The sequence below is a fragment of the Pecten maximus genome, unplaced genomic scaffold (genome assembly GCF_902652985.1).
Source record: "Pecten maximus unplaced genomic scaffold, xPecMax1.1, whole genome shotgun sequence".
Lineage (NCBI taxonomy): Eukaryota > Metazoa > Mollusca > Bivalvia > Pectinida > Pectinidae > Pecten > Pecten maximus.
In genome coordinates this window covers 8,356-20,916 of record NW_022983041.1, presented here as the reverse complement: position 1 = coordinate 20,916, position 12,561 = coordinate 8,356, and the positions used below count along the sequence as shown (strand labels likewise).

Below are 12,561 nucleotides of genomic sequence, written 5' to 3'. Positions count from 1 at the left end.
CTATCATGATACTATTGATATCACATAATTTGTGATTTTGGATAAAGTACCTCATATCATTTTAGATCTTATAAGTTCTTGACATAATTGCTATGTAAATAATGTATACATTAAAATCAATATGATTACAATATTTGTATAAAAGAAAAATATTTTGATTTTGTTCTTTCTATAAGTACCTCAACTTGTCTTACAGTCTCATGTCAGGTAAATCATCACACTGTAGTCTTTTCAAAGAATTTTACAATTAATGAAAAAAAGTAATATGGTGTATTTGCGCATGAACTTTGGACGTTGCAGGATTTGAGAAAAAATCATTATACACTAACAAACACAAACTAAACATAATATCAGCCAGATCGAAAATCTTGGTAAAATTACATACCAACAACACAACAGGTTAGTCACACTTATTATATAAGGAGAAACCTACATGTACGATTACTAATTAAATGCAAGCCAATAAATCGTGGTCCTTTTCATGACAAAATGTATCCTCTTTAATTAAAACTTTTTGCAAAGTCTAAAAGTCTGGAATTCTTGAACCATAAAAAAGATTTCCATCATTCTTGTTTTTATAGCACCATAAAAACTTGTTCAATATGTATAGCAAAATTATCATCAGTTGCAAATCTTTACAAACATATCTGTTAATCTTTACAAACACACATGGAAGTGATGAAGAAAATCTGGAAAAACATTTTACTTCACTTGCAAAAAACATTCTCACAATTTAAAAAAAAAAACAGTAATTAATGGAGCAAACAGTATTAAAATTGAGGGATTGGTCCATAATTTTTCATCTTCGCTAGTCAAGGCTTTTGACTGCGTTACACTTCACTAGTCCATGGCAGATATATGCTCTGACCCTCTAGTGGAGATTCAAAATTACCGCCCTTTATCCATGAAATTTTCTATAAAAACGAGCGTTTAATACAGATGTACCTAATCGGTGACAAACACACATGGAGACTTGTGTCATTTCGATGAGGCATGTCTCTCAATAGATCAAGTACTACGACTGTTTCCCCAAATAATATACGTCCCTGTTTTTAGGTAAAATGCCATGACATAGTAAACAGGGTAGCTCTGTACTGGGTGCCGTAATTTTAGTTTACTGTGAAACCAAGCCAGAATGTAAGACATGATTTGATTGGATAACCTGGGATTCCAGGGTACGATGGTTTGAACACGACTGCTAAGGGTTTGTGGAGTGTACGACGGTTTGAACATGACTGCTAAGGGTTTGTGGAGTGTACGACGGTTTGAACACGACTGCTAAGGGTTTGTGGAGTGTAACACAATAATCAGACACCTTGACTAGCGAAGATGATAACTTTTATGCCCAAACATGCACTATAAAAAAGAGGTCTACTGGGTCTGTATCAGTTGTGTTAAATCTATTACAATATACCTATATACTCATTCCTTTATCCATTTGGTCCGTCCTTCTCCTTCTACAAGATATACAATTAATTCAATTCACTCACAGACAACCCTTAACGTTGGTCTAGGTAATGAATTTGGACCTCTGGACTCTGATCATGAGGTTTGCAAATCTTATCTAAGCATGCTTCTCATACCGACGCTGGCAGATCAACATCATTTTCTAGACTTAAAAAAATTAACAGCAAATTTGACCCATGACCTTGATATTTATTTAGGTATCTTTGGATTTGTCATTCAGAAAAAAAAATCTAAAGAAGAAATTGACATTGGCTGATCTGCTTTACAAAAGAACAAACCTGTAATCACTTTTTCTTTAGGAGGGTAAATTAGTAAAGCTGGTCCTTAGGATTGTAAATCTTTTTATTGATCAAAAATCAAAGTGCTATAATGATGACGATTCAAAGACTTGAAATCATCTTTCTGGACAAGTTTTGAACAAACCATACATGTATGGTCAATTTAAATAGTACCATGATGATACTGATAGTACATATACAGGTACACAAATTTGTTTATAAGCCTAAAAATCATCACCAAGTAAACCTTTGTTCGTATAATACAAATAAAAGTTGTGAAATGAGATTCTTAAATAAAAATACTGTTTTCAATAGAATTCTAAACTAAAAACGACATATAATTATTGAAATTTATGATTTTTTTCTCCTGTATGTCTTTGGAGTCAAAGACTTTCTTGAAGGAGGGAGGAATGTATTGGAACTGGGCTGTGCTAGCTCTAAGCACCGAATTAAAAGGCCAGGGATATAGCTTTAATGGTTAGAACATACACCCAGAGGTCTTGTCCCGGTTAAAGTCCCGTTCAAGTCCTGGTCTGGGTGTTGAATTTTTACTCTTGTCCTACATAAGTTTTCTTGGAAAAGGAAAAATAATTTCAACCCTCACTGAACTTTGCCAACTTATATCTTCACTATATTTACCCTATTCAACCTAATAAACACACTGTGTGCTTAAAAAACACAAACTATGTACAACAGAGAAACATTTCCATGCAAAATCAAAGTTAAAAATAACTTTTTTTCATTTTTTTTTTTACATTTAGGTAGTGAAAACAATTTAGTCCTTGGTACGAAAGGCTAAAGAATATATTGGCAGATCAGTGATCATCAGTGATCAATCATGAAGTTATAGATACCCTTACCTAATATAAATTGATAATGTATCACAAGTTTGCTAATGTTGAAATACACTGTTGTTCAACAATAATTCAACATAATTTAACTCCACACCTTTGAAGTACCGCCTATAGCTATCACTTTTTCTGGCCTAATTTTCAAGTGAACACCATGGCCATTCCACATAATTTTATCAATACAACACATTTTGGCCATTCTATTTCAAAAATTCAAATTAATTATCCCTTACATCATTAGAGAGATATTAATTAACTGCTTGTGTAAATAAATTTCTTTTCTTTTGGTTTTAAATTTTAATTTAAACATCAACTTTGAGTGGTTTTGGTTTCTCCCATGTAAACTCTGGTCTTCCAAAATGTCCATAGCAAGCTGTCTTTTGATAGATAGGATCATGGAGTCGAAGCTCTTTGACAATGGCACCAGGACGAAGGTCAAAATTATCTTCTATGACCTTGAGAAGTTGTCCCTCTGTGAGGTCAGATGTTCCATAACTCTGTACAGTTATAGATAATGGTCTGGCCACACCGATCGCATAGGAAACCTGGATAAGGACTCTTCTACATAAACCAGCCTTCACCAAAGATTTAGCAATCCAGCGAGTCGCATATGCTGCCGATCTGTCGACCTTGGAGAAGTCTTTTCCAGAAAAGGCCCCTCCTCCATGTGCTCCCCAACCCCCATAGGTGTCAACAATGATCTTCCGGCCTGTAAGCCCAGCGTCACTCTGCGGACCTCCAATGATGAATTTTCCCGAGGGTTGTATGTGAAAGATTGTGCTACTGTCCACATATCGCTGAGGAATGACAACATTGATAACCTTCTCCATGATTTGTTCACGTAATTCTTCCGTTGTCACATGTTCATTGTGCTGTGCAGATATGACGATGGTGTGTACACGTAATGGTACACAAGCCCCACCATCATATTTATATTCGACAGTCACCTGGGTCTTGGTGTCGGGTCGAGCCCAAGGTAGTCCCCCATTACGACGCAGCTCAGCTATTTTCTGATTCAGCTTGTGTGACAGGACTACAGTGAGTGGCATGCATTCTTCAGTCTCATCTGTTGCATATCCAAACATGATACCCTGGTCACCTGCTCCGATGTCATCTTCCGATCGGTTCTGATGCACCCCTTGAGCGATATCTGGACTTTGCTGTTCTAAAGCCATCAGAACATTACAAGTCTTGTAGTCAAAACCCTTTGCCGAATTATCATATCCAATCTGCTGTACAGTGTCACGGACCACCTGTTGATAATCGACGGTGGCTGAGCTAGTTATCTCCCCTGCCAGGAGAATCATTCCAGTTTTTGCAACCGTTTCACAAGCAACCTTTGCTTTCGGATCACTTCTTAACAGAGCGTCTAAAATGGCATCGCTAATTTGGTCACACATCTTGTCAGGGTGACCTTCACCAACTGACTCGGACGTAAACAGGAATGTTCCGATATCATCCTGGCTACACTCTTCAGCATAGTGTTGGTGAATTTCGGTATAGTGATCTGCACCAGCCACACAGTTGTTTGTGCCGTCTGACATTTTGTTTTTTAAAATTTTACTTACGTTGTGTCTAGTGTTACTGGCTGTTCTTTCAAGGTGATCTGAGGACATAGGCCGGACACTGCAACACGAATCCCAGAGACAATGACAGCATATTATGATATTGAATTATTACAATTTGTACTTTGAAAACCAAATATTTTAGAATTTAGATATCTATTTTCTCAACATCAATGCATTGATTTATTCTATACTTGATCACTATAAAGTACAGAAATACATTACTAACATTAAAGGGGAGGGAGCTAAAGAAAAGTTTGTGAATGATTGGAAGAAGTGGGAAAAATTAATACAAATTTTACAATGACATGCATGTACATTGTATATAATATATGACATCAAAAAGTACATGAAAATGTTAATTTTCGTCTGTGTAACTTTATTCTAATATTGGTATTTACTATTTACATGAATATATTATTATAACATCAATTATATCATTGAACAGTCTTGAGTAAATTGAGTTAATCTCAGAGTCTTTCACCAGTCCCTGACAAATGCCATCTGATGCTTCTATTTTCTAAAAAAAAAAAAAAAAATCTATTTTTAAATTTAACTCGCCATTCAGATAAATTTAATAAACACATGCTCTCTCTCTCTCTCTCTCACATGTAAATGTGGGTATACGTATGATATTGTTTTGAATGTGTATGTATGTTTTGTGTGTATATGCTATATCTAAACGGTGCAATCAAGTGTGGAGCCTGGTCAATGGTGCCGATGACTCGGTTGATGTGGCGACCAACACAGAAGCTGAGCCCTCGACAGGATTGATCAGGCTACCAGGAAACTGAATATGTATGTGTGTGTGGGATGGATGTATGTTTATCAGAATATGTATACAGGTATAGGAGTATGTATGGTTTGTATGTATTTATCCTTGTAGTTAAATTGATGATGATGATGAGTATGATGATGATATGATGATGATGATGATTATATTATGATGATGATGATGATGATGATGATGATATCATGATGAGATTATAATGATGATGATGAAGTTTATTATGATGATGACTGATGATGATAAGATTATGATGGTTATGAGTATGATGATTATGATGATAATGATTAGTAGGATGATTAGTATGATTATGATGATGATGATGACGACGAGATTATGATGATGATGCGGATGATTATGATGTTTATGATGATGATGATGGTGATGAGTATATTGATGATGATGATTAGTATGATGATTATTTTTATGATGATGATTTCAATGTTTAAGTAGGATGATGAGATTATGATGATGAAAAATATAGGTTATGATGACAGTGAAGATGATATTATGATTATGATGATAGCAAACCATACATATTGGAATCGATGTGTGTTTGTGTGTGTGATTCTTATGTATTTATGTATTAAAATGTCTTTAGAAATAAAAGAAGTATAATAAGACTGACAATTGTTAGATTTGTCATATTGACAGGTAAATCAATTTGACTTCTTAAGAATTCTTTCTTAAATATAATGACGTCGCTTTATGAGAAATACTGTTTTTGAAGAGGAAAATCTAAAGGCAAGTGAAAACGAACATGCCATCGGCATGTTTACGCCAGTACCTACCAAAATATCGTGGGTATTTTTGAAGAACTTCGACGAAAACTATTTCTTGAGGTAAACGAAATATATTTTAGCAAATGTTTGGTATTTCTCATATCAAATTTCCTCAAAAAAAGACTGCAGTAGACTTCCTGTTGTTCATCAGGCGTGCATGCATGCCGAGTAGAGTGTTACTTGAAAGGAAGTGTGATATAGCGTCTAATTATTATACAATAAAAACAAACATGATCCGGTAACTTTACTTCCGGAATGTTTTGTTCAGATGGACAAAGTCATTAACCTCTTAGTTTTGAGTTATATATGTGTGTTTATTTATTTATTTATTTATTTATCTATTTATTTTTTATCTATTTATTTGTATATTTATCTATTTCTATTTATTTATTTATTATCATTATTTAGAAATAACCTTTTTCAATGGAATGCGGATTAAAAGGGCTTTTTTATTCCGTGGAAAATGTTGTCACTCGGGGCACGCAATCAGGGACATTCAAAAGATCTAGGTAACATTAATTATTCATATACCTCCCTGACAAAACACTAGGTTTGTTTACCCCGTTGTTAAAATTAGCAAAACGGCTGCGAGATCCATATATCATCTAATTGTATAACAGCTTGGTCATTGTATCAGACGAATACGACAAGTACAAATTCATTTCCCATTTTTCGACTCAAGACAAATTTAAAATATCCTGATGAAACTCTGACGGTGTTCGTGATTTGATGTCAGACACAGGAAAACCTCCTATTTAGAACTTTTCTGAGTTAGCGACAATATAATCAAACTTGACTATTGTTATATGGTAGATACTGGATACACCATAAAGAAAAGAAAATTAAGAACATTGCAAACTTTTCAACATCAACCGCTCGTCTCGATTTCATGTACATGTACAACAGGGACAGCTTATTACAACCGTGATTAATCAGCTGTATGATAAAGGTGGTGATTTCAAAGCCCTATTGTGAATGTTCCATTTCTAAAGAGTAACATCCCTGTTTCTCCTTTTCTGAGTTCAAGGTTTTTATGGTTCTGTTTTCATGATTCCGTGATATGTATTGGTTGCGGGCAGAAACAATACAACACATAGTTTCGATAGATTCATTTTGATCTGTTTGGTTGTTTGCCGGGTTTATCACTCCTGAACAGCCATGTTCATTTAGAGGCGAGGTTTCATTGTAGCAGTTGGTGACTACCTCACTGAACAACATACGAGAGACCCGTCACCCATATCAATCAGGATAATGTGTCTTCCCAAGGACACAACCACGACAACAGTAAACCGACACCGGTAGGGACCGTTGAATTATGCACATGAAGTTACATGGCCGGCGCACTAACTGACTGAGTTATCACGGCCCTCTCACCTCAGGTTACGTGGCCACTGAGCTATTGCGGCAGTCTCACCTGAAGTAACGTGGCCGGCGCCCTAACCGACCAAGCTATCACAGACTCCTCACCTGAGGTTACGTGGCCGGCGCCCTAACCGACCAAGCTATCTCAGACTCCTCACCTGAGGTTACGTGGCCGGCGCCCTAACCGACCAAGCTATATCAGACCCCTTACCGGAGGTTAGGTGGTCGAGCTCTAACCGGGTTGACTGAGTTATTGCCCCTGAAGAGGCAGGTTAACGGTCACATCAATTTTATGATCCCAGACCTGATATCATCCATCATCTGTATACTATGGTGTTCCGTTAGGGCCAAATTTACAATATCGCTCCTTCGACCTAAACGCGAAGGAGCGAAGGAGCGAAAACACGATGGCGAAGGAGCGAAGGAGCGATGGAACTTCGCTCCTTCGCCATCGTGTTTTCGCTCCTTCGCCATCGTGTTTTCTCTCCTTCGCCATCGTATTTTCGCTCCTTCGCTCCTCCGCGTTCGGAAGTTCGATGGGGAGTAATTGATTGATTTATTTTATTTTATGTGATGTATGCATAAGTATTCCAAATGATTTTGCAGCTACCGTACCTTGAAGAGACGTTTAAAGAATCTTGGTCTCAAGAAACAGGGTAATTGGAGTTTAGGTGAAATTGTCACCGCTATTAAGGTTAATATACAATCTCTCCAATAGTATGTTCCACGTCTTATAGTATTTCGACTGATCCTATTGTATGTATATATGTATCTTATCCAAGTTGAAAAAGTGGCTCAATGAACCGAACTAGTTATGAAAACTTCTCTCCGCCCACACTTCATTTAACTTTCAGATTAATATACTTAGTACATGTAGTTATCTTATTACTGTTTTCCATTTGGGAAAATACATGTACCACTGAAATTTTTGGAAAACACCTTTTTTGTCTAAGGGAAACTGTACTGATAGTCTACGAAAAAATAGGGCTAAAACTCACTGAATTGAAAGTGTTGATTAACAATTTATGAAAATTGTAGAATCTATATGATAAAACAACAATATTTAACTCAAGTTTAGTGTTTGCGTAATTTTTTTTCATGTAAAACTCTAACAATTTAGTTGCCTGGTAAGGTATTTAAGGCTTCATTTATAAACACTATTAAATCTTCATATCAAAAGGAGGAAATCGAAGGGAGTGGACAGGGTTTGGGATGCCGGAGCATGGCATAGCTGCTGGAAGGTACCTTACACTACATAATCAATAAATCGTCTGAGACATGAACATCCGAAGTGTTCACTACACGACATAAACAATAAGTGGTACTGTCTCGGAGGGTAAAATTTCAAACCTTGTTTGGTGCCGTATCTCGCCCTAACTCATATTACGGTAACTTTGAAAACACGTGTTCAACAAAACAGATAAAATGTCACAACTTTTATGTTTGAACATTGTGAGTGACCAAATTTTACTCCTATACGATAACAAATACATTTTGTTCGATTCTGTAGCTATATCCTACCTCGTGCCAATCTAGAAACGTATGTGTTATATCTTAATGTTCAAGAAAGGCTTCATACTGTCGTTAACTATTTTGGAGCGCTTTTAACTGCACGGATGACAACGTCAGACTTATGGAAATCCTCAATTTAAATACAATGTATACCCCATTATTGGCCGAGCTGTATAACTTGCAAAACAAATTTGATGATGGCGTTGTCTCTCCGTCCGCCGCGTGCAATATTTCCCATGGAAATTCCAAGAAGTTTGTAGATCTCCTAATTCATGACCGATCTTTGACTTAAATAATTTGTAAAGGTTGTATCACCATATTGTACAATTTATATGTAATTTGTATACACATTTGTACCTTTTTAAGCAACTTTTAGCATTGATGATTCTTTTGGTTCCAGTCCATATTTATGCATTTTTCATTTTGACACTTTTGACACATCGTTGGATACACACGGTGAATTGCACCGATGCACTGCACGACATAAGCGTACATTATAAGTATAGCAGTATAGTGTAATGTAGTACAACAACGCTTTTTGGCAATGAACGCATATTATTATTTCGTCCCGTGATACCCGTTGTTAAAGTGTACCCGGAACGAAAAAGGATATTCTAGTATGTTATTCTATGTAACAACCAAAGAAGAATGTCGCAAACCGCATCAAAATCGGTTGGCCGGTGTCGAGATATCGCACATCAAAAGTACGCCATCAGCGTACGCGGTCAGGCACTCTGAAGACGTCACAGGTTTAACCAGAGACTTGTATATGTATATATGTCTCTGGTTGAGACTTGTATATGTCTCTGGTTGAGACTTGTATATGTCTCTGGTTTAACGGAGTAATGGTATCTGGACATGATTTTTAAGGTGGATGACTTTGGCGAATAGTGTCGATAAGAAGATGGAATCCATCCGTATCAGTTTGAGTCTTTAAGAAAATTAAATCTTAGTGAAATGGACTCTGAAAATGACCGATTGAGTAACACAGACTGATGTGTTATACCAGGGACATACATGTTATACACGATACAATAATCGGTCAATCACCAATAAACTTATATTAGTTTAGTCCATTGTGACTAATTGTAATTAATACTACAAACTTATTAAATTCGCAATGATTAAAGTGTACGTGTTTTGTTAACTAAATTATCGTGAAGTGATCGAGATCCTTGTGATTTGACTTTCCAGTCGTGTGTCGCAAGTCATGCCTTCTCATAAAAGAGGACTTTAAAATATGATCAAATATACAAACATGACGTTCGGAGAATTAGGTATTATACTCAACTTTGAGTGGGTTAGTATACTGCTAAATAATTACCAGGTGTGAAATTACAATCCACAAGCTCGTCACACCTGTCACTGCACCACAGGTGTCTGTGATTTCTGGCGTTCTAATCGGCACGCGCCGATAATTGCTTGTGAGTTGACGTGTTTGGTTTCCATGCACATTAATCATGTAATATACTCTGGAAAAAGTTACTTAAGCAATGTCTCTGGATTTTTTTAAAATGTTATTTCAATGTTTTATGAAGATGCCAAACCATGTGTTAAACACGTATGTGAACAGTCCGACTTATTCAATTGTCAGATCGGTTTAAAACGAGGGGAAGAATTGTCGCCTTTTTTGTTTTCAATTTATCTTAATGATTTAGAAATTTATCTTGTTGAAAAATATGTGAACTGTCTTAAAACTTTAGACAAATTATGTATCGACAATATCGGGATGTATCTAAAACTTTTTATCATTTTATACGCTGATGACACAGTTTTGTTATCAGAAACACCAGATGGTTTACAACAATTATTAATTATTGAACAATATTGTAATACATGGAAACTTGAACTAAATATAGGAAAAACAAAAGTTGTAATCTTTTCGAAACCGAACTGTCAACAAATTCACCATATTTTATTGTGTAATACAGAATTAGACAAAGTTGAAGGGCATACATATCTAGGTATTTTCTTTAACTTTAATGGTAGTTTTTTAAAACAAAGAAAAAAGTTGCTGAGCAAGCACAGAAGTCAGTTTTTGCTATTTACAAGAAACTTAGGAACATATCACTTCCTGTAGATCTCCAATTGAAAATATTTGATTCACTTGTCATGCCAGTTTTATTGTACTCATCTGAAATATGGGGATTTGAAAATATAAATATTAAAGTAAAAAATTCATTTGCAATTTTGTAAGACATACTTAAATTAGAAAGTGTACAGCTTATTTTATGATTTATGGCGAACTAGGAAGATACCCTCTTGATATTGAAATCAAATGTAGAATGATAACGTATTGGCATAGCTTGATAACCACAAATTAATAAACTGCCAAGTAATATTTATAGATTAATGTATACTTTACAGGAAACTGGGTCTATGTCGTGTATTTGGCTGTCATACGTTAAAGATATTTTATCTTAATCTGGCTTAAACTATGTCTTGATCTACTAATCAATATGTTCTTTTTCAAGAGATGAAATAAAGAGTCTGGTTAAAACAGAGACCTATATACTATATAGGTCTCTGGTTAAAAGTAGATTGCAGGATCAGTTTATATAGAAAATGGTTTCATGATGTTGATAATTCTTCAAGAGTACAAACATATTCTATAGTTAAGACACAATTTGGCATAGAAAAGTATTTGTTACAGCTAAATGAAAAAGATAGAAACATTGTGTGTAAATTTCGATCCTCTAATATTAAACTACCAATAGAATCATGACGATGGCTTGGTATACCTCGTCACGAGAGAATTTGTCATTTGTGTATATCAGATATTGGTGATGAATTTCATTATATATTTAAATGTGAACATGAATCTGTAATATGTTTGAGGATTCTAAGAAATATATTCCAAAATACTACTATACTTATCCGAGTCGAGAATAAATGCAAGGGATGTTCACTATATTTAATCGTAAATTTATATAAGAATGTGTAGATTTATAGAAAAAACTAAGTAAATTGATTCTAAAGTGATTTTTGTACCAAGCATTGCTCCTCCATTCTTTAATGTTCTTTATGATTATCACAAGATTGTATACATTTGTAACTACGTCATGTATCATATTGTTATTATATATATATATGACCTCATGTTACACACCTTAGTGTGTCAGAGTGATATAAATAAAACCTTGTTCCGACGATTTAGCTTGAGTTTTGTTCAGAATTACGTTTATACTATTGGGGATTCATAATTTGTCTAAACTAAACACATTATTTACATTTGAATCCAGTGAGTTCCCTACAGGCAATCAAAATTTGTACCGCAAAAGTTTGCCTATAAAATAATGAACCTATTAAAGTTGGCTCATTCATATACCTAAATTTACTCTATGAATCTTGTCTGGGAGTTACTAACCTTTCATGGACAAGTTTTATCAATTTCGGACAATTATCCGAAAATCACAAATAGCTGTATCATTGCCGTCTTGTCTAGTAAGATTTCAGATTCTTAAGCATTTATTTCACATTATGTATGAATTGCATTTTAAACTTGTATTACTAGAAGTATTATAACCGAAATCAATATTGGTATACCATGCCCTCATAATGAAGATTATTTGATGTTGTCGTTACATGTTATAAACGGTCCGTTATAATAGAACATTATTCAAATGTTATACCAGAGACATAATAGATATATATGTCTCTGGTTATACATTGTAATACGACCCGTTATAATGGAAAATAACAAAAATTTTACATTTTATATAAGACCCGTTATAATAAAAAATAACTCAAATTTTACATTTTATATACGACCCGTTATAATAGAAAATAACTCAAATTTTACATTTTATATAAGACCCGTTATAATAGAAAATAACTCAAATTTTACATTTTATATAAGACCCGTTATAATAGAAAATTAGTAAGTTATGTTACACGTTGTATTTGGTCCATTCAGAGACATATATACAGAGATCGGCAGCTCTCTATTTGCCCTTG

General features: G+C 34.8%; 1 protein-coding gene across 1 annotated transcript; it reads right to left on the bottom strand.

Annotated features, from left to right (window-relative positions):
* Window positions 1–95: 95 nt before the first annotated feature.
* Window positions 96–5,904, bottom strand: LOC117321335 (S-adenosylmethionine synthase-like). Its single transcript, XM_033875791.1, has 2 exons — window positions 5,740–5,904; window positions 96–4,222 (listed from the first exon to the last, which is right to left on the bottom strand). Exons 1-2 carry the CDS (start codon window positions 5,829–5,831, stop codon window positions 2,899–2,901), a joined length of 1,416 nt encoding a protein of 471 aa, XP_033731682.1. The 5' UTR covers window positions 5,832–5,904; the 3' UTR covers window positions 96–2,898.
* Between the last annotated feature and the right edge of the window lie 6,657 nt (window positions 5,905–12,561).

Bases quoted from the DNA above. Each gene is read 5' to 3' on its own strand.
- LOC117321335 (XM_033875791.1), bottom strand. From the start codon at position 5,831: ATGAGAAATACCAAACATTTGCTAAAATATATTTCGTTTACCTCAAGA. The intron at 4,223-5,739 runs GTAGGTACTGGC...TTCGTGTTGCAG, and splicing joins AAAATACCCACGATATTTTG to TGTCCGGCCTATGTCCTCAG.